The 22,226-nt window shown below is 46.7% G+C and overlaps 1 protein-coding gene across 1 annotated transcript in view; it reads right to left on the bottom strand.

Annotated features, from left to right (window-relative positions):
* Window positions 1–6,340: 6,340 nt before the first annotated feature.
* The window catches only part of LOC119175654 (uncharacterized), a 37,173-nt gene continuing 21,287 nt past the window's right edge, over window positions 6,341–22,226 (bottom strand). Inside the window, exons 5-6 of the mRNA XM_075881806.1 lie at window positions 13,257–13,340; window positions 6,341–6,769 (exon numbers count right to left, since the gene is read on the bottom strand). Of these exons, the coding sequence (XP_075737921.1) occupies window positions 6,634–6,769; window positions 13,257–13,340 (220 nt within the window). The 3' untranslated portion in view covers window positions 6,341–6,633. The remainder of the gene's footprint in view (window positions 6,770–13,256; window positions 13,341–22,226) is intronic.

Here is a 22,226-nt window from a genome sequence, read left to right as displayed (position 1 = left end):
ACCACGAGTGTAGAGTTGACATTTTCTGTTAATGTTTCTGTGATATTTGTATTGTCCCACTGTGTTTTCTAGCTCACTGTGCTTTTTATGCAGCATTACCACATAGTGTAGTAATGTGATCTTTTTACATCACACTGTTTTGCAGTTCACTGATATTTTCATTTCAGCACAATGAGGCTAAGGTGCAACAACTACATTCTGAATCTTGTTTGAGAGCGCTAAGCTAGTAAGTGGTCATCTCGCAGTTTCACAAATGAAAATGGTCATCACAGCAACATGCCAGCGATTGATTTCATCTAGTTTTCATAGTAAACGACTCGTTGCGGGAATAAATTTTGAACGTGGTATGGTTTGGGAGCCGCGAGATGGCTGAGCGAATTATCCATGCTGTATGTTATCAAAACAACTCGCCTGTTGTTTGCAGTCTTGATTCGCGTATTTTTCAGCATTGCAGCATGACTGCAGTCGAGAATTCAAATCAAATTTTATTTTCACATTCATACAATGTTTAGGACAATGAGCAAAAAACCAGCACAACTTGACGAGCACAAGTGCTCGTCAAGCCTGGCGTGCACAATTGAATGCTTGTAGTCGGTCACTATGAGAAGATATGATCTTATGTATCATGTGTTCATGCAACATGTTACTAATTGAATCGTGATTTTTATGCGTTCTGGTGAAAGAAATTCTGAGACGTTGCTGCATTGTTCGCACAATTTTGTGATAGCAACATTCAGCACAGAGTGCCGCTCATATATGCTTGCTCCAATCTAGTCTGTTGCGACTGTGATCACTGATATGGAAAAGGGTGTTTCTGTTGCATATTTCATGTGCCATTTAAAGAAAATGCAGCATTTTGACATTGCCACCTTGCTTCATATTAGAGCACAAGTAAGTACTTTGTGTATTCAAATGTGGCAAACACAGCCCTGTCATGTCTAGATGCACTAGAATCAGTGTAAATCAATTATGTGTGAGATATGAAAACATGAAAACTCACCATTCCTGTGTACTTCAAAAAAGGTCCAAGACAGCGCAGTGCTGCTGCCGTCTCTGAGCAACATGCGTGGTGTGAGCATATGGCTCCCCCTTGGCTCCCCATCGTCATCATCAGTTGGTGGCATGTCCACAACATACTCTTCCAAGGTCCAGTCGCCTGCATACAATGCAATGTTGTGGAGAGCAAAGCAAGCATAGATGATTTGCGCTGCCCGATCGGGGTTGTAGAGCATTGTTCGAAAGCGCTGCAAGCAGCGAAACTTGCTCTTCAACATGGCGATACATCTTTACACAACATTGTGCATTGATGCGTGCTCCTTGTTGTATCGGCCTTCGGAAGTGTTGCACGGTTGACTGCCAAGGACTGGAATTAGGAGCCATGGCTTGAGGGGATAGCCTACGTCTCCTGCAATATAAGCATAAAAGCTGAATGCTCTGCCCAGATAGTACACATTAATACTTACCAAGCAGATATTCGCCAGGCTGCAGATGTACAGCTAGGCGTGCACGCAGTGGGTTGTGTTCTCACACCCAGGAGTCATGGCACGAATCTGGGAATCATGGGTCCATGACAATTATGTGCAGCTTTACACACTTGCGATGAGGAGCGATAAAAATAGTACTGCATTTATACTCAGAATAAATCCCTTTTTTCTATGCATACGCAGGAAACAATGCGTACTAGTACAGTCATTGGTACAAGGAACTTCACTTAGAAGGAAACACAGGGAGTAGCACACTGAGGAGGGGGGAGGGTGGGGGCAACGACCCCACCTCTGCTGTACACATGGCCACGACTTCCACTGAATAAGCGATAAGTGAAAACCTACGCATTGCTCTTGGGAAACAACACTCGTAAATGCCAAAGCCAGCTCGTGCAATTGTGATTGTAAGCACTTTCGTGTTGGAAATACTTCCCTGTCGTGTAAATATTTCTGCTACGTCTGCTGCCCATATTACCGATTAGTTCTAAAATGCACAACTCAATTGCGCATGTATGCCAGTGCAAAACGGCAACTGGCTAACGCACAAAACACTTGCCACTTATTATTACCGAGGCCTTGCGAGCCACCAACTAGCTCGCACCCAATTCCCTGCAGGTTCTTTTTCATTCGTTGCATTATTACTTTTTCCAGCTTTGGCGTCACAACTGAACAATTGCTCTGAAATGCGAGTAAGAAAGGATCCTAACGGTACTTACGATCATGACGTTCAGGACATAAAAGCCCCTTCTGGACATGAAACTCGCCATTTCGGCCAGTCTGAATTCCTCTGGCTTGTGCATGGTGACCAACGTGCCATCGACACACGCCAGCACGCCTGGGATGCAACCGCGTAGCACAACCTCCGCCTTTGCCTCATCGTTAGTAGCTGTTGTCAGTGGGAAGTCCGCCAGCTTTTTCCTAGCAGCCACGGTGATGGCCTGCGTCACCTCGTGGATAGTGTTGCTCACGGCCGGCTGAGACTTGCCGATGTGCTCCTCGCGACCAACGCTCCTCTAGAAGCAACCGGTGGCGAAAAATCACAGTGCACACAACACTTTCCTCTCTGTGGAAAGGCCACTGGCTCGCTGGTGTCAGATGACAGGGACAAGTTCGTCGCACAAGCTACGGACTGTTCGTTCGGAGAGACGAGAACATTGCCGTAACTTTTCTTCGGTGAACTTTTCAAATGCATCTTTAACCTCGCTTCGTCATCTCTGCTTGGCTGCAGCTGCCGCACAGGCGAGACGAAAAACCGTGGCAGTGGGAAACGCCATGTTGTCCAAGTGCCCGGATGCTGAAAAGTCGCGAAGCCCTCACATTTCAATCCGATTCAGGCCACCTTGCAACCATTTCAGTCCAATCGGTTCCTTTCAAACGGTCCCGCTGACCGTTCCTTCGCCTTCCTCCGAAAACCGGACAAAAACAGTCACGTGACACCCCCGCACACGTCACTCAGAACGTCACAGCATTCGTCACGACTCGTATAGGCCAATCGCGTGCGACTCAATGGAACAGACCGCCTTTGTCCGGATTTGGAATTTTTATATAATCGCACCACTTGCACTGTTAGGTGTGCAACTGTGAAATGACTCTGATAGCATAATTTATGCACGCGTTGCTGGGTTTTGTGTGGGTGGGCTTTCTGCAATAAACATTGTGTTTGAAGTCCGATGCTTGCTCTCTGTGGTAGGTAGGTAATCAACTTTATCGATTCACGAAGGAATCATTTGAGGGGGGGTGTGGTTGGGGAAGTGGAATCGGGATGACGACGAGCCCTCGGGCCGCTCTAGGTGGCCGGACACTGCTGTGCTTCGGCGACCCTTTTGGCCCAGCTCACTGTCCGGAGCTGTAAACCCGGTTGCCAGCTACGCAGAGCAGCCTCCCATCGCTCCTGGTGTTCTGACCCTTGCCACGGAGGCTTGGGTTTGTTTGGACAATTCAGAAATATGTGCTGGAAGTCGGCTCTGGTGCTAGGACATAAGTTGCAATGAGGCGAGGTTTGGCCATGTGTAAAAAGGGAGAGGAGTCGTTACTGTGGGCGTTTGAAGTCTGCGCCACAAAGCCTGGTCACTTCTGGAGAGAGATTTATGTGGCGGGGGATACGTTAGGCGGGAATTTCGGTAAAATAGCGTGGTATCGTGATAGCCGATTGTTCTCCTTTGCTGTCTTCGTTGGATTCTTCTTCCGGATATTTTGAAGAAACTCGCACAGCAAGCTGCGTTAGTGATGTAAATCTGCACCTAGACTTAGTTAGTCGAAGATAGAACACGGGTGAAGTAAGGCGCAGCTTACTCCGTTTGACGAGTGCATGACAATATGGAGGAAACAAGACATTACGTACTTACTGTTTTATCCGCATGCATTCATGTTCTGTGTAGTACTTCACACGCAGCCGACGGTGATCCAAATTTCGCCCAAAGGTCTACCTTGCTGAACCTGTCAACTGGATCGATTGTTTGATAGAGCATACTTCATCTGTTGATCGTCTCTTTCTCTCTTCAATAAAGGCTGTATTCCAATTCCTTAAAGGACTTTTTCTAAATACGCATGCCGCAAACAGCTGGCTCCAGCTCGTTTATAAGCAACTGCTTTCATACGCATTCAGCTCGGTTTAAAACCTTAATGGTCACCCTTTCTTGTAAGGGAATTACACAAGGGGGCTTCTACATTAACCAGCCCCGATCTTCCCCTTTGAACTGTAAATGTTCCTGCACTCGCTTTCACAGCCGCATTGATTGTTATTCCAACACTGTCTTTCCACACCTTTTATTCATACATTTTCTGTGAAAGGGAGTATAGACTCGATCGTCAGCAAGAATATGTTTATATATATATATATATATATATATATAGTCCTCGCCAAACGCTGCCGTTGGCTATGTCCCCGACCCATATTCGCTTAATTAAAGTGAGCTTGAAAGTAGCTTAAAATAAACGTTTATTTTGAGTCCAACACTACCTTCCTACATTATATTAGGAGTACTGAACCAAATTTTACAGCGAAAGCCGTTAGATCACAACTCCGGTCACACACAGCTGTCCGCCGGAGTCCGTAACCACATTGCATGAAATTAGAAAATAAAAACCTAACATCATTGACACAGTGGGGCTTGAACCCGGGTCCACTGGGTACCTGCCCTGTAGTCTACCACTGAGCCACACCAGTGCTTGGAACTTGATGGCAAGCTTGCCTTAGACAAGGTTGATGTCGGGAAAGAAATCGCGTTAATACGACTGATAAAGCGCTTTAAGACGACCTCGCACAATGCGAATAGCGTAGCATGTGGGTCATCCAATGCTCAGACCCATTACAAAAGATTTTCCTGGTCAGCCATTAACTGTGGCACATACCCACTTCAGGCATAATTCCTTATCGTAGTCAGCCACTGCATGAACAATTAGCACAAAATTCCTTGCAAGTGTTAAGCGGATACACCCTTCTCAGAAAAACGAAAAATAACAGAACGAATGCAGGCCTACTGCTCTAAAAATTTTATTAATGCCGTAGTGGGCATCAAGCAGGTGTTCTTGCCGCAGTTATACAATGAGTATTTAAATAAAGGCTCTGAAAGGCCACTCTTCTAGCTGTCGCTGTGACTGTGCCGCACCTTCGGCACAGGCCCGGCATTTTTTCTGATCCCAGTTATTTAACTGGATGAGAAAAGGACCGATAATTTACCAGTGACAAAATAAACTGCCAAAGAAAGCCGGGTTTACTAAAAAAAATCGACGCGCCCAAAAAACACATCGGCGGCCGACAGCCAAAAACACATTGTCCAAAAAACACATGGTCAGCAGCCATGCCTCAGCGTGTGTGCGCGATCATCACGGCTGGGCGTCGCCCATGACACACTGCCTACAAAGGGTCTTTTAATACCATTAATGCAATAAATCTTATTGAAGCGGTGCAGACTTGCCTACACATGTCCAATCGCCATGTATTTTACTGTGGCATATTTCACTAGAAAAGCGGCAACGATATTTTTGCTGTGAACCTGGTTTGTGCACCGTACCAAGACACTCGTATGTTGGATATTTCCACTCTATGGTGAAAAAGGCTAACAAAAGCACTCCGCCTGTATGCCAGATAATGGCATGGCCTGCAATAGCCTCGTGAAAGCGCCAAGACATTTGTTGATCCTCCATGAGGATTTTTCTCTCTCTCCACTGTGTGGCATGACTGTCAAAACCATTTCACGATCCCATTAGGGAATATGGCGAAACGTAAAATAATGTTTGTTCGTGAGCAAGCCCTTGGTTATCTATTTCATATTTCCACCGGAGATTGCGTAGTGCAGATACTCTACAGGGACAAGCATCAGGATTTTGGTATTACACACCAGAGACGCACACAACAAAGAAGTGTGCTTAGTGCTGACGCACAGAAATGTATAACTATTTCGTACACTACGCTTGACTAAATCATATTTGCCACTATTTCATAAACAAAAATTCAATTGATATGCGCAGTGCCTTGTAGGGGTGGGGGAAGCAGGGATAAAAAGAATAGTGGCAAGATATAGAGACATAGAACAGACATTGATTAATATGTGGGGTGTAACGTGCCAAAACCACCATATGATTATGAAAGGCGCCGTAGTTGAGGGCTCCGGAAATTTCGACAACCTGGGGTTCTTCAGCGTACACCCAAATCTGAGCACACGGGCCTTTAACATTTTCACCGCCATCAGAAATGCAGCTGCCGCAGCCGGAATTCGATCCCGCGACCTGCGGGTCAGCAGCTGAGTACCTTAGCCATTAGACAATCGCGGCGGGGCTGAACAAAAATTCAAAGCTTTCGCAAAAATGATCCCGTGGTCATGCTGGTACCTAATAAGCTAACAAGATACATCCCGTTCTGATGAACCATGTTTTATTAGGAAAAACATATGTACACAGCTCTGCCCAGTGATGCAACACAAAAATGTTTTGTACATTGAAAAAAAGCTTCAGCAAAAAAGCACTTTTACCAGAAAATGCAATGAAAAAACTTGCAATGGGCAGGTCCAAAAAAACATGACTGAGAGGCAGTTTCCAGCGCAAGTGATGTCAGAAGCGCTACAGCAAAATAAAAGTAATGTAGCCAATTCCTCTAGTATTTCAGAGGATGCAAAGAAATTTTGAATTCACTGGAACAAGGCAGCTGAAGTCACTCTGGCGATTTGCTTCGAGACTTTTCCCGACTTTCATCAATGATCTCGTAGGGTGACCTGTCCCGGCTTTTGCCCTTGCTGCCCAAGTGTGATGACTGGGAGCGAGATCGAGACCTGCTGTAAGACCTGGACCTGCAAAATTGTCAAACAAAACGCAGGCTGTGAACTAGTACAGATGTGCAAATAGTATTTTCAAGACCTGGACCTGCAAAATTGTCAAACAAAACGCAGGCTGTGAACTAGTACAGATGTGCAAATAGTAATTTTCAAGAACAGAGTACCTATTTTATGAAACCACTGTGAGGTCATTCTTAGTGTCTGTGCCAATGGTCATCAATATCCAATGAGAAACAAAAAAATTGAAAAAAGCATGTCAGAAACTTCGACAGGCTTTTTCTCAAAAGTGTGTTTTGGACATTGTGCATTACTCAAGTGTAGGACATGATAATGATGTTTGATGTTTTGTGGCGCAAGGGCCATTTAATGGCCAAAGAGCACCAGTTCATCTTACTAAAGATATGGACAATGATTGTGATAAGCGGCTGTATAAGGGCCATAAAATTCCTCGCGATAAGGCGGGTAAAAACATACAAGTAATAAAATCATGACCATGCCGTGAAAGGTGTGTGTGGTGCGAATAGATGACAAAAGTTGGTGATGATAGAAAACGATGGTGGACATGTATGGCATTAGCACAAGTGCCTCACTCGTTCATACCCTTGCGTCCAAGGGCCGTGAGTGCTTTGGCAAGTGCTTGTTGAGTGTAGCCACTGCAGCGAAAACCTCTCTGGAGAGGTCGTGCTACGGAAAGCCCATGTATATGATATGGGAAAGCCCATGTATATGATATGAAAACTACGAATTTCTTTTAAATCGCTAACAATGATTTATGACTAAAAAGTGGTTCCCTACAGACGAACATTGCAGGGTGTACGAACATTGCAGGGTGTACGAACATTGCAGGGTGTAAAGGTATATGCTGTCGGTAATGAAAAGTGTTGTTTTCTTAGAGTGTCTAACTGTTTGCACTGGATTAAAATGTGAAGAACTGTTAGTGCTTTACCACATCTGTCACACAATGGTGGATTGCCACCGGACAAAAGATATGTGTGTGTCATGTATGTGTGTCCTATCCAGAGTCTCGTTAGTATTACCTCTGTATGACATGATTTTGATACTAGCAGTCAATGGCCAAGGTGTGGCTTAATAATGTGTAGTTTGTTTTGCGTGTGTCTATCCCACTTGCTCTGCCAGTAGTCCCTGAGCATTCGTTTGAGACACGGCTTCAAATCAAGGGCCGGGATTGATATGGGTGTAGTGGCAGTGCTTTCGTGGACAGATGCAGCAAGCCTGATCCGCCATCACGTTGCCTTGGATCTCATGGTGCCCTGGCACCCAGCACACTACAACATGTTGCTTGAGTGTGTAGAGTGTGCATGAAATGGAGTAAAGCGAGACGAGGACAGGGTTTTTTTTTTAAGGGGTTCGCAGAGCCATTACCACACTGAGGGAGTCGGTATAAATTGCAGTCAAACCTCAATATATCGAACACGGATATATCGAATTATTGCCTATATCGAACGGTTTCTATATCACGTGGGAAATCGCATGCGTTATTGATTTTCTTATTCCGAACAAAGTTTGACATATAATGGATATATCGGACTCAGCCACCCAAACCGCCCGCGCTCCATTGACAGGCGGCGAGCGTTTACGAATGCTGCACACATCGATGGCGCCGAGAGCGCCACTTTTAACGTAGCGGCGTACGCGCGCCGCAGCCTTGCAGCTTGCAGTCTCTATGGTGTCAACAGCACACTGCGCATTTGTTGCAAGCTCCTCCCCCGTAGCATCGGCCACAGCGCGCGACAGGCCTAACTCCGAACGCACGAACACTGCGAGCACAACCCGATGCCTGCCGATGCTACGGGGGAGGAGCTTGCAACAAATGCGCAGTGTGCCGTTGACACCATAGAGACTGCAAGCTGCAAGGCTGCGGTGCGCGTACGCCGCTACATTAAAGTGGCGCTCTCGGCCTAACTCCGAACGGCGGAGCTCACGAATGTGGAGATTGTCGCCGAAGCTACTGCTGAGCAGCCAAATGAAGACTGCCGAGGTGGATCCTGCAAGCCCTGATGGTGCCCCGCTACCGACATCAGCTGAGGTCGTAGCTGCCTTGGCCTTTGTGCGCCGCCACTGCGGCGCGTTTGAAGGCACCGGCCTATCACTTATGGATCGCCTGGACTACCGTAATTACTCGAATCTAAGGCGCACCTTTTTTCCGGTTAAGCGAGTTCATAAATTGCATGCACGTTAGAATCGAGTATGAAAAAAAAAATCTGAATATGGTCATTCTATTGCCATCGGCATATCCAAAATGGCTGCCCCCTACGTGAGTCGGCATGGCGCGTCGGCCATTTCTGCCTATATGTTTCCCATGTGTGGCACTTCGTATGTGTGGAGAGGAGTTCGTCATCTTGTAGTGCATTAGCGTCGACTGCATGGAAGGATTGTGCACCACGATGCCGCTTTTAAAAGAAAAGTCATCGCGTGTGTAGAAACGGACGGAAATGGGCCGCATCGCGTTCGTTCGGAGTGCCCGAAACGTGCGTGCGGGAATGGCGGAAACAAAAGCAGATTGTTGACAGCAAAGCTTCGAGCAAAAGCTTCAGTGGACCACAGCAGGGTCGGTTTCCGCAAATTAAGGAGCTGCTCGGCGAGTATGTGCTTGAGCAGCGAGCGGCACAGTGGCCCGTCACGATAGAACTGCTCCAAGTGCGGGCTACGCAGTTAGCCTTAGAATAAAAAAAGGGCTAATGCGGAGCCAGTTTAAAGCGAGCAGGTGCTGGCTAACTAGCTTTATGAAGAGGAAAAGCTTTTCCCTCCGAAGGCGAACGGGCATATGCAAAAAGTTTTGAGAGGAGTACGATGAAAAGCTTCACAGTTTTGAGAGGTTCGTCCTAAACTTGCGCCACAACAACGGCTATCTGCTTGGGCAAATCGGGTTGTGCTGACATCGGTCGACGGTAAAACTACAGTGATGGCAATGCTCTGTTACACGTCAGATGGGCACAAGCTTCCCCCGTACCTCATATTTAAATGGAAGACGCTCCCGAAAGGAGTCGTTTTTTGACTACATTCGGGAGAAGTGATAAAAAATTCTGAGATTGTCGTACCCAATAATCTTCTTTTGAGTAAAGATCAACACCATTTGCAGCTTCCCGGCATGTTTTGTTACAGCGCTAGGCTTTTTACGAGCAGACCAATAAGTCGAACCACGTAGCATGATGTAACTTGAGAACTACTCAAGATATGATGAAACTGCATATTTCCCTATTCAAGACACTTATGAGAATGCATGCCTAAGTTCATTATCTAGGTCAACAAACAAAAGAAGATTTTCTTTCAATCCCCCCCCCCCCCCAAGGTTCTGATATTTTCTTAGTTTCAGCCTGCAGTAACTTTTTCTGAAGGATATGCAGCTGAAAGTCTTCATAAACGCTACTCATTATCACAAGCCTCAGGCGCACTAAAACACGAAATAGCTTTATTCATTGTGCAAAATGACCTTCCTTTGTCGTGCACTTTCATAATGAATGTGGCGCATCAGAATTTGCTGAATTCCACTGTGAACAGATAAGACGCACACAGGACCTACGCAAAACAACACCAACTGACCACATGTTCCATTGTGTAACGGCTATGACAATGCGTCTGACTCCACTGGTGGAGGGAGTGTTAATGCCACATGTGGTTTCAGTTTCATGTGATTATAATGCACAATCTCCAATCCTGTTCTCACTTTCATTTGGCTTGTTTCATTTGGCTCACCTCCCTTTTTCTTGCATTTTCCCCTCTCATAAATCTCTTGTGTTCTTGCTATCTCCACTGTACTGAAAAACCTGAGGAGAAAACACTTTTTGTTTATTTCTTTGCTGATAAAACCAGCGCTTTCCTCACCTACAGGCTAGGGGTGAGGGAGATACCAGCTTCATGCACTGACTTTTACTTATCTCATGTTCTCCCTCCACGTAGGTTTGCTTTCGACTTGCTTCGAGTCTAGAGTTCTCGCGTCGCGAGTCTTTTTCTTTTTGCTTTCTCTTGTTTGCCTGAATGCCCCCATCAAGACACAAATGTTCCGTGCACAGAATTACCGTCGTTTCCGATGGCTGTGAAAGATCGACTTGAGCGAATTTTTTCTTTTTGCATTGCGTTTACGGGAAACCAAACAAACATCCCTGAGTTGTTTGTCTCAAGCAAGAATTCGTCTTAACAGAGTTTGTCTTAAAGAGAGTTCACTGTATATTTTTTATATTGGTCAGCACAGTGCAAATTTCGTTTATAGAGAAGGGTATTGTACCAAGCTAGCTGCAGCATGAAGTTCATAACAGTACACAGGCACACACACACTTAATGTTCAATTGTTACAGTAAAGCCTTGTTAATATGTACATACAAACAGAGAACCTGCTGGGACTGCAGCTAACTACCCACTAAACGTAGTATGCAATGACCACCACGTACATAGGCACGCGCAGGGTTTCTTATCAGAAGGGAGGGAGGAAAGGTTCGACATAGCGCTCTCTATTGTGTCAATGTATGGGACTGACTTGGCGACCCCATTTGCCACCCTCCCCCCCTTACACACGCCTATGACCAGGTATCAATTTGCATTTCTATGGGTGCATTATCAGCCAGCAGCATTTTCACCTCCACCAATAATGCAGCCACCACAGCCGGGATCCGATCCTGCGACCTGCAGTTCAGCTGCGGAGTATTTTAGCCACTAGACCACCAAGACGGGGCACCGCTGAAGAAAGAATAAACACAGTTCCACAGCAAATATCGCCGAAAGTACCCACCATGAAGCAATTTCTTTTTTTCTTGCTAATGTTCAGAAATGGTTCGCATTCCCGCTTGACCATCTAATCACACGCGAGGGAGGGGGGTGCGCGTGCAGCACAAAAAAAGGACAAACAAGAAAACATTGTGAAAAACAAAAGGGGGTGGGAGAGAGATCTGAATCGCAAGCGCCAACATCAGCGTTGCAGTCTTATAGATAGTGGCTAGGAGTGGCCAAACACACGAGGGTAGAGTTTTGCACTAAGGTAAGAGTATGAAAGGATGAACACAACTAGCAGAATCTATTTCGGTCAAAACTCGCGTGCGTCTTCCTGAGACACACGTTAACGGACAGGACGACTCAGCTGGCCGCAGCAAAAGCACGAGTCAAGACTTTGCTCCCTACTACATTCTTTTGACAGGAACGCCAAAACATGCCTGGCCCCTTTTTAAAGGGATAGCAATTATATGGACAGTCAAGGCTGTTTTTTTTGCCGTTGCCACTGCCGCCGTCCTTCACCGTATATCTATATGTATATATGAACACTCAAAGAAAGAAAGCCAACCACGCTCGTTGCCAAGCTCGCCGCGATGCGCCGACACTTGCTTATCTCTCGCGTGTACTTTGCCCCATGGATGGATGCCTCTGCACGCACGCTTATCCTTTGATGGGGGAATTGTGTGCCTTAGGCCTTCACTGAAACAAAAGCGTTAGTTGCCAGGCCCACAAAGGCCACTTGGTCTCTGCACAGGCCCCTTTGCAAAAACAGCGTGCTTTTCATACACAGCGAGGTATAACAACCGGGACATTTGCCAATTTCTACTCATCGGTACCTGTGATTACGTATCGTGCATTGTTCGTTTAAACAGCGCACTAAGGGTCAAGCGGTAAACGTTAGTTCACTCTCGTCCTGCGAGTATCATTTCCATGCGTCATTTGTGCGTGAGCAGCGCGCTGCACGTTTTGATCTGCTTGCCGTTCTCAGCGTTACATTCCAAGTTGTTGCTGTCACATTTATTGCTTCATCCTTGCGGTGAAACTGTAAATGTTATTCTTTACGTATTTGCTGCCTTTAACCTACCGCTGCGTGCCCTCGGAGCTCGTAGATCGCTATCGCGTTACCACGAGCGAGGTTTTGTGTGCAGCGGTTGTGGCAAACGGTAGTTCATTTTATGCCATCTACGATAATCGTTTTATGCCATCTACAATAGCATCTGCGTAGTTTTGTCCGCAGAGTTGACGCAAAGCAGCGTTGCTTTGAATGATTGAGTGCACATTTCGGGGTTCTGTCAGTTACGTCGTCGCCATACATGAACGTGTCAGGAGCGACACGCACTTTAGAAGACGGTGTGCCTTTTGTTGGTGATAAGTCATACTGGGGCACTTTTCACCACATTTCCTTCGTTTCTTTGTCACTACTTACCACTAAAAACATCACTGCAACCACGCTAATAATTGATCGGCCAATGCAATGCTTTTGAAGCAGTACAAGCGTGAAAAGATGGCGACTATCACGCAATATCCGCTCACAATGCATGCTGTTAACATTACTCTCGTTTCGAAAACCACCTTGTGATGCAGCAATGGCACAAATTAGAAAAAACACACCCTTTAAAAAAGTATGGCACAGTAATTTCTGATTGGCGCAAGATTCCCCACCACTGAAAACCTTTGGTCTTTAGGTTGCTTCAGTAAGCAATGCCTGGAGCCGAATGGTTGCGTTACCTCCGCTAGAGAGACCAACAAGCGCAGCCTTCAACAACTGAAAATGCCTCACCTCCTAGGAGAGTAACTTTGTCTCCTTCTGTCCCGTGACCTTGAGCGTGAGCGAGATCGACTGTAAGAGTGCCTCCGGCTTCGCCTTAAAAAAAAAAAACACAGACATTGTTTAGACACGTGACCAATTCTGTGGGTCAAAGGCTTCTATCATAAAGTCCTTCCCAGCCAAACGTACATTAGCTGTCGTCCAAACATGCAGTGTTCGACAGGATCCATCATAACTCTAATGTGATCACTCAAACTTTCAGCTGGGCGACTTCGTTCATATTTCAAGGTAAACTGATGTGCGCAAATACAGACAAGGACAGAGAAAAGATGGTAGTTTTGCGAGTATTGGCCCAGCACCTCCACCAAAATGTTGCGGGTATATTTCAGAGATGTTTACAGTCGGAAGTACAAACCTAGTTATAGCGAGATGGGTTATAACAAAATAATGAATATAACGAGCAAATCGTTATTCCCCTTGAAAGTTCCCATAGAAACTATTGTACTCAAAACCTGGTTTTAACAAGGTAAAATTTGCCAGTTATGGGATTTAACAAACAAATCTTCTTAGGAAATAAAATTCTGAGCCGACATTATGACAGTGCAAAACGTGAATGTGAGATGGTACGCAAGGCGGCAACTTCAGCAGTTCAAAACTCCCGCCACGCATCCTTCAGCAACGCGCGCCAAGCTGAGGCACACCAAGTGCATGCTGTTTCTGGAGGAGAGGGCGTTGCACGGGCATTGCACGTGCGCCGCTTGGCTCCACAGCCGAGGACTCCACAACTCCGCGAACGTCTCGCCCTTTTCGCTTCTTTCTTTTGTGTCTTCTTTATATTCTTCCTCTCCCCTTCACAGCGCTGAGTCGTGCTCCCTAACAGGTTGCAGTGAAGAGAACCCTTTCCACTCTAATTTCTCTCTCTCTCTCTGCACCCGCGAGCCCACTCGCAACATCCCCTCAGCGGCAGGCCTGCGTGCAACCACTGCAAGGCAAGTGTTCTCACTCGCCAACATTAGCCGCGTGGTTTTTTTGCGTGCGTGTTTTTTTTTAGTGCTTCTGCCCTATCTTGATTATGCGGTGCTTGTAATTCCAGCAATATGAATGCACCAGGCGGGAAGCGAAAGCGTATAACACTAGATCAGAAGGTGGCTATGATAAAAGCCGTTGAGGCGGGAACAAAGGAAAGCCAAGTGACAAGTGACTGACGTGTCGACGTGTACACTGTCCACGATCTTGAGCAAGCAGGAGTCCACCATTGACACTGTTGTGCGTGGCGTGAAAGGAAACGTTAAAAGGATAAGGACTGCTGCCTTTGAAGCAGTTGAAAGGGCCATTTTTAAGTGGTTTTCGGACACGCGGACCATGAATCTGCCGGTGAGCGGTGCCATGCTACAAACAAAAGCAAGGAACTTCGCCTGCATCATGGGCCACGATAACTTCGTTGCAAGATCGGGTTGGCTCCAGCGGCACGACATCGCCGGGAGAGTGGTATGCGGCGAATCACAATCTGTTGATGAAGCAGAGGCTACGAAGTGGGTGAAAGAGAACATCGTGCGGCTGCTGAAAAAATACAGCACGGAGCACATCTTTAAGGGGGGACACGAATCTTAGAAGGCCGAAAATCGCAAAAAAATTGACTTTTTCAAGCTGACATTTTCGGAATCTATATCTATTTTTGCACAAATCTGCTAAGTTTCTAGCTTATATTGTCATTATTTTCCCCGTAAAATCAATTTGTAACACCAATATGAGGTGTGTATGAGCGCAAATTGACGCTAAAATCGCGCTTTTTCCGTGCCGAACCGTTGCCGGTACACAAGGGCTATCGTGGCCATCTCGATCTCGTTTGGAAGAGCCGTTCTTCATCTTCAATTTCCCGCCACCACTGGCTCGCTTTGCTCATTGGTTTTCTAGCAAAAGCGCGTCATCGAGAGGTACAAGCGCGCGATTCTATTGGCTGCTTGGGGCACGTGACAAAATCTAGGCATCCGATTGGCCAAGTGGCGTTTCTGGCGTCTGCTTCACCGCAGAGACGCGCGTGAGCGTGCGCCATTTTGTCTTGGTGTTGTCAACTGCCTACAGCTATGGGTCGTGCCATCAAGAAGTTCCGCACCAAACACAAATTTGGAAAGCGGGTGAGGCGATCGCTAGCCGAGAACTTCAGGAAGCGCCCCGCAACGACCCAGGACAACGAGGATGACCAACTCGCAGCGGCCAGCAGAGCGGTAGTCGACGCCAGCGCGGCAGGCCTAACGGACGCTAGTCCTACGAGCCCGTCAGTTGCCGACAACGTCGCGGAAAGCGGCCGTGTGCGTCACGACACGCAAATTCTGCAGCCACAACAGATAGAGGATAAAAAGAAGAAGGCAGAAGAGAAGCTGCGAGAGATTTCATCTGTTGGGGCGACGGAGCGGAAGCGCAGCCTTATCGCTAAACGTGCCGACGCTGTGGGTCCCCCACCCGATGAAACGACTTTCACCATCCTGGACTTGGAGGCGGTAAAGGCTTTGATAATATTGCATTTAAAGTGCAAGATTTGCAACGGAGACGCCGAGATCAGGAGAGGCGAGCGGGAATACGGCCTTGCCGTCAAGCTTGAGCTAGTGTGTGTGAACTGCGGTGACGGGTCGTCAAAGTGGAGTTCGCCGCGCGTCGACGGACAGCAGAAAATAAATCCATTCACAGTGAACGTGCTCGCCACCCGCGCAATGCAGGCAACTGGCAACAGGCAGACTGCTTTTAACGACATATTTGCAATGATGAACATATCGCGTCGCGGCCTCCACACGAAAACGTGGCAGGCGTACGTGAAGAAGCTAACACCTGCCGCTACTCTTGCTGCCTCGAAACTTATGAGTGAGTGCGCGAAACTTGAAACTTGAAAAAAAGGCATGCTCATGCTAACAATCAATCTGATTATATGCCTGGTGCATATTAACTCGCTAAAATTATGTGTGCCTGTGATGTTTTACATTCTGTAATGCTAAATAAAGTTTTAACCTGTTTTGCTCATTTTCTCAGAACATGGATTTTGGCCACTTCCCTTGTTTGCTTCTTCTCTAAAAGTCGACCCAGGACAGCTAGAGCTACAATTCTTTTCGCACAATGTAGCTAAATGTGCATAGAAAGCAACGCTGCAAGCAGATTTTCAATCTGCAGTTCAAAATTTTTTTTATATTAATTTAAACTTTTTTTGTTTTTGGCTAGGTGTAGACCATGAACTCATTAGTGCTGTAAATTGAGAAGTAGTTGTTCAATTTCCAATCAGCTTGCAGCGTTGCTCTCCTTCGGCTTTCTTGTATCCATATATGTGTTTAAAATGATGTTATGTTGCATAGATAATACTTTATTGTTTCGGCAAACAATAGAATGAGAGTACTAATTACCTCTGGAAATAATTGACCTGTGTAAAATATAACTGGATAGTTAAATAAAGCTAAATAAACTGAACAAAGCAGTGCAGTTTCATTTACTTTGGCCAAGAAATAACCTATGCTATCTCTAAAAACCATGTCCCCCCTTAATGCGGACGAAACTGCTTTCTTTTTCAAGATGTTGCCGCACAAGACTTTAGCTCTCAGAGGTGCCATGGCAGCAAACAAAGTAAGCTGCGGATCACTGCGCTACTTTGTGCCAACATGACTGGTTCTGAAAAGTTGCCAATTTTTTCTGAAAAGCTGCCAATTTTCATAATTGGCAAAAGTACATCCCCCTGCTGCTTTAAGAGGAAGCAGCAGCTCCCAGTCGAGTACATGGCCAATCGCAAAGCCTGGATGACCAGGGAGATTTTCGCGAAATAGCTGTTGGAATGGGGCGAGAAGCTGGCACAAGAGCCGCAAGGTGTGCCTTGTTTTAGATAACTAAACCGCCCACCACACTGCAGCCGCGCTCCAAAACATTGAGCTGCTGTTTATTCCGGCCAACTGCACAGCAAAAATACAGCCGCCTGACCAAGGCGTGATCAGACGCCAGCGATGAGCCATCATTAGACGAAGTCTCTGCATCATGGACGACACTTCGTGAAGCGGGTGTCGTGCCCGACAGCGAGTCATTCTGCGACTGGTGTGAGTGCGGACTCACACCAGTCGCAGTGGTGGCAACGGAACAGTTCCCCAATGACGACATTGTGCACGCTACCAACGATCTGGATGAGACCAGCGACGATGACTCTGTCGACGAACGGGAGACTAACGTCGGAGGCATTAGACGCAGTGGACATACTGTGCAGCTACTTCGGCGCTCACGAGGGCGGAAAAGATGGCTTGAACATTGCAGCCACAGCTGAGCAAGCCATTATTCACGTTAGGAAGACGCACCAGCGTCCAATTATGGATTTCCTTGCAGCTAAGTCTGTGTGAAATGCAATAAAAAAAGTGCGTGACATTCCCTTTTTATTTGCGGAATGCTGTAATTTTTTTGCGTACCACCGTGAGGCGAGATGCTATTTTGCCCGTTATTTGATTTGGAGAAGTGCATAATATTTGCAGTAAATACCTCCTGTGGCTATAACGAAATATTGGTGATAACGAGCAAACTCCTGCAGCCCTCTAATTTTGTTATAACGAGGTTTAACTGTAGTACATCAGGCAAAATTGCAGTTGATCAACACCCAACACAGTCTTCTCCCTTCCTCACCTCCAATTAATTGAAACTGCAACACCGTAGCAATATATTTGAAGGGATACGAATAAAATTCGGTCAAGTTTGCCCTTGTCCCTGTTTTATCTTTTATTGTCATTTTCTTTTTTTGTACACACCAGTTTACCTGGAAATTACTGTTAACATTTAACCTTGTCGCATCTCCTCTGGCTTCTTGATTTATTGATGACGCTTGCGGAAGCTAGTGTGTCCACTAATGAGTTTACTTCCATTTATGATCAGTACAGTTTGTAGAGAATTTGACCGAATCAAGTCTAAGTCTCATTTTTGTTAACACGAGTGGAGCGGCGCACCCACGCTTATTAGTTGTTTTTTTTTTATATCTCCTTGAGGTCTCCATTGCTAGGCTGATAGTATGAAGTGAAACTTCTTGAGGCTGCTGGCGCTGCATTATCTGCAGAAACTCTCGATGAATGGGTCCAATTATGCTGCGTGTAACCCGTGGCAAACAATCTTACGCGGAATCGCGAAAAAGCAATTTTTTGGCAAACCATATATTAGGGCAGTATGCATCATAAATTACCTTTTCTGTAAATCATCATTATCATCAGCCTGACCGCGCCCACTGCAGGGTAAAGGCCTCTCCCATAATTTTCCAATCAACCCAGTCTCGTTTTTTCTGCTTCCACCTTATACCTGCAAACTTTTTAATCTTATCGGCCCACCTAACTGTCTCCCCCTCACGTGTTTGCCTTCTCTGGGAATCCAGCCAGTTACTCTTAATAACCAGCGGCTATCTTGCCAACGCGCTACGTGCTCGGCCCATGTGCATTTCTTCTTGAACTATGATATCCTTAACCTCGGTTTGTTCCCTGACCCACTCTGCTCTCTTCTTGACCCTTGAGTTTACTCTTATCACTTTACTTTCCGTGGCTCACTGCATCATCCTCAATTTAAGCTGAACCCTCTTTGTAAGTCTCCAGGTTTCTGCTCCGTAGCTAAGAACCGGCAAGATGCAGCTGTTATATACCTTCCTCCTGAGGGATAGTGCGAACTGCTTTAGGGTGTGCGGTTTCGTTGCAAGAGCTGCCGAAGATGATTTGTCTTGTACGGCGGGGGAAGCAGACACAAGTGAGATTGAAGTCTACTGTCCCCTGCCAGCTGTCGGCGCCGTCCCTTTCGAAGAATACGTTGCTACTGACAGGGCCAAAGAAACGTGCGGTGCGTTGACCGACGCCGAGATCGTCGAAATGGTTCAGCCAAGCAAGGATAGTCACGAAAGCGAGGTGGACGCGACGACGTTGCCAGTGAGCTACAACCGCGAGCTGCTTATGCAGCCGTGGGCCTTGCCTTCGCGCAGCAGCTTTTTGCAGCAGAAAGCAATGCCGAGGATTGATTGATATGTGGGGTTTAACGTCCCAAAACCACTATATGATTATGAGAGACGCCGTAGTGGAGGGCTCCGGAAATTTAGACCACCTGGGGTTCTTTAACGTGCACCCAAATCTGAGCACACGGGCCTACAACATTTCCGCCTCCATCGGAAATGCAGCCGCCGCAGCCGGGATTCGAACCCGCGCCCTGCGGGTCAGCAGCCGAGTACCTTAGCCACTAGACCACCGCGGCGGGGCGCAATGCCAAGGAACCTTTTGGGCACATATACAGACTGCACGACTTGCTTTGTGCAGCAAGATTTAGCAGGCAACAGCAAACTGCAATCACCACACGACTTGCTTTGTGCAGCAAGATTTAGCAGGCAACAGCAAACTGCAATCACCAAACTTTTTTCTCCTAAACTGCTATGAAATAAATGCATTTTTCCTTTGTTTTAGTTATTTGAAATTCTGTTTGGAAGTTTTTGGCAGTCTCCGTGAACTCCGTATTAACGAGAGTCGACTGTATATCGTCTTATGATACTTGATCAAAATGTTAATGATATCATAATCACCAACAGTAAATTGGATAATCTGCTAAAACTTTTCAGCAAGGAAATTAAAAAGAGTTCTGTAACCCTCTGACGTACCAATCTGAGAATCATCATAATTTCACAGTTTCATTGTCTTTTGAAAGTTCTCCAGGCTTGGAATAACAGAACCATGTGCATTACTGCCATAACCAGAGAATCAGGGAACATAGGTTCATGAAGTTTTGTAGTATAGTCGAGCCCGCATATAACGAACTTGAGCCTGACGCGGCATCTGTTCGCTGTATTCTGAAGTTCGTAGTAAATGAAACACAGCTTATATTTTAAAAGTTGCAAGTAAAAACACACTTTTTTGCCCCAAAAGTCTGTGATGCACGTGTTTCGAAGAGCAGAAGCGATAAAGGCGGTGTCGAGTTCATTTAAAACGGCAGGGTGCTCGTTCGCCGAGGCCTGTGGCATAAGCAGCATGAAGCACTGGCTATAAAGTTTCGTCGTTCTCGCAATCAGATTCCTCCAAATCACTCTCGCCACATACTTCTTTTACAATGCCCTTATCTGTGCACGGTCTCGCAGTGTCGACATCATCATCCGCCGCAATTAAACTATCGCAAAAGATGTCCCACCCACTCTCCCATGTCTGAGTCGACGACGCACTGCCACAAATCGCTCCTGGAGTGATCCTGTTCAGAAGCTTCAGGCTCGGCATCAGGTCCAACGTCGACGAAGTCAGCCTCGCAAGAACAGTTTCGCGCACATATAGCCATCAGCGCCGCCCACGAAACATTCACCATCTCCACAGCTGAATACCGGGACCCCCGAAGCAGCAAGTTGGCTCGCTCGCTGCATTCCGTGCCGACCGGTTGTGCCCCCGCGATCTCCAACGACAACTCCCATCACTCGCTGTCCCTGCACCTTCCTCTCTCCTTCCTCTTTCTATATATACCTTTTAATCCCTCCTTACCCCCATCCCTTGTGAGCTACTATTGAGGTGTCACACTCTGATGCAGACAGTTACGGGGCTCGTTTTTTTCTTCTTGTCCTTTTGACAGAAATAGTGGTCCACAGCTATGAGCAAGCGCTTCGCAACGCGGCACCTAACGCGCGGATTACGCTCAAGCCAAGAGGTCACACTTTCGACGCTTTGTTGAGCGGCAGGAAAAAGTGTGAAAGTCCTCCGTCTGCCACCCTGACCACACACGCACACCAAGAAAAAGACGCGCACACGCGACACACATGCCAGAACGCGTGGAACAGCTCCGGGCCTGTTTCCAGTCAGAAAACGAAACTCATTCGAGCCAGTGTGGCGGGCTTCGCAGAGCGGTGGAGACGATCGAAGGAGTTGTGATCAAGAGGGGAGAGCAGATTTGCGAGAGAAGGGCAAGGAGTTGCGATAGAGTGAAGAGAGGAGAGGATGTGGCGGGAGGGCGACCTTGAAAACCAATACACACGGAAAGGAGGCAGGTTGGGTAGCTTGCTTGAAAGGTCTGCGAAACTCGCAACTCGCACATAGAAAAACTTGAAATTTCGAGTGCCTCCACGCACAAAAGTGATAGCACGGCCGCCGGGATCAGTGCGCGCAGCGGTGTTCAAAAAATTGCTTCGTTGCGCCGGCAAGTTTGCGTGGCCTCACCAACTTCGATAATTTGCAATTTGTTCCGCGCAAATTAACACCCCCTTTCGTGCTTCCGCACGCATGCGAAGGGCATGCTGAGCCGAGTGCAAAGTGAGCAAGAACAAGAACAAGTCCTAAACATGAAATGAATCGCAAATTATCGGTCGGTGGGGTAGCGTACGCGCGTGCACTAGACGCAGACGATTGAATAGAGTCGGTGGCCGATGATGTTGGCAAATGGTCTGGTTACTCCAGACCGGCAACGCATACGACAGTACCAGCGATCAAAAACGGGAGAGATGGCCCACCGGTCTTCGAAATATGGGTGGCAGTGGGAAAACGGGCCGTGTCTGGCGATGCGGTGTGCTCAGAGTAGTGGGGGGAGAAAGGACAGAGGGGTGCGTAACAAAAATCGGTTGGGGAGAGCGGGAGTTTGCTGTAAACGATCAGGGGAGCTCTGAGACGTTCGATGTGAGATTTTGTGCCATTGAACCAAGGTAAATTTTCACGGTCATGCGGATAATGTTCGTTTTAAGCGGGGCCGTCATATGTGGGCTCTACTATAGCTCTAATGCTTTTTCTAGGAGTCTATCCTGATAATTTCATTGAGATATCTCAATAAACCACAAAGTTGGCATCTAATGGTAGCCCCCTTCTCAAAACATCCAAAAAGGTCAACAGTCTTGAGTGCTCTTGTTTGCGCTTGCTTTTGACATTCTATCGTTATACCATGGATCACTAAAAGCATAATAGACAAATGAGGTAGCTCAGTGTTGGCTAACTGCTACAGCAGTCTCTTCTCGTATAAGTAATCAATTAGTGAGCCTGAACTTTGGTTGAAAATTAT

The sequence above is a fragment of the Rhipicephalus microplus genome, chromosome X (assembly GCF_043290135.1).
Source record: "Rhipicephalus microplus isolate Deutch F79 chromosome X, USDA_Rmic, whole genome shotgun sequence".
Classification (NCBI taxonomy): Eukaryota; Metazoa; Arthropoda; class Arachnida; order Ixodida; family Ixodidae; genus Rhipicephalus; species Rhipicephalus microplus.
The sequence above is the reverse complement of the archived record's forward strand: the minus strand, read 5'-3'. Positions and strand labels throughout refer to the sequence as shown.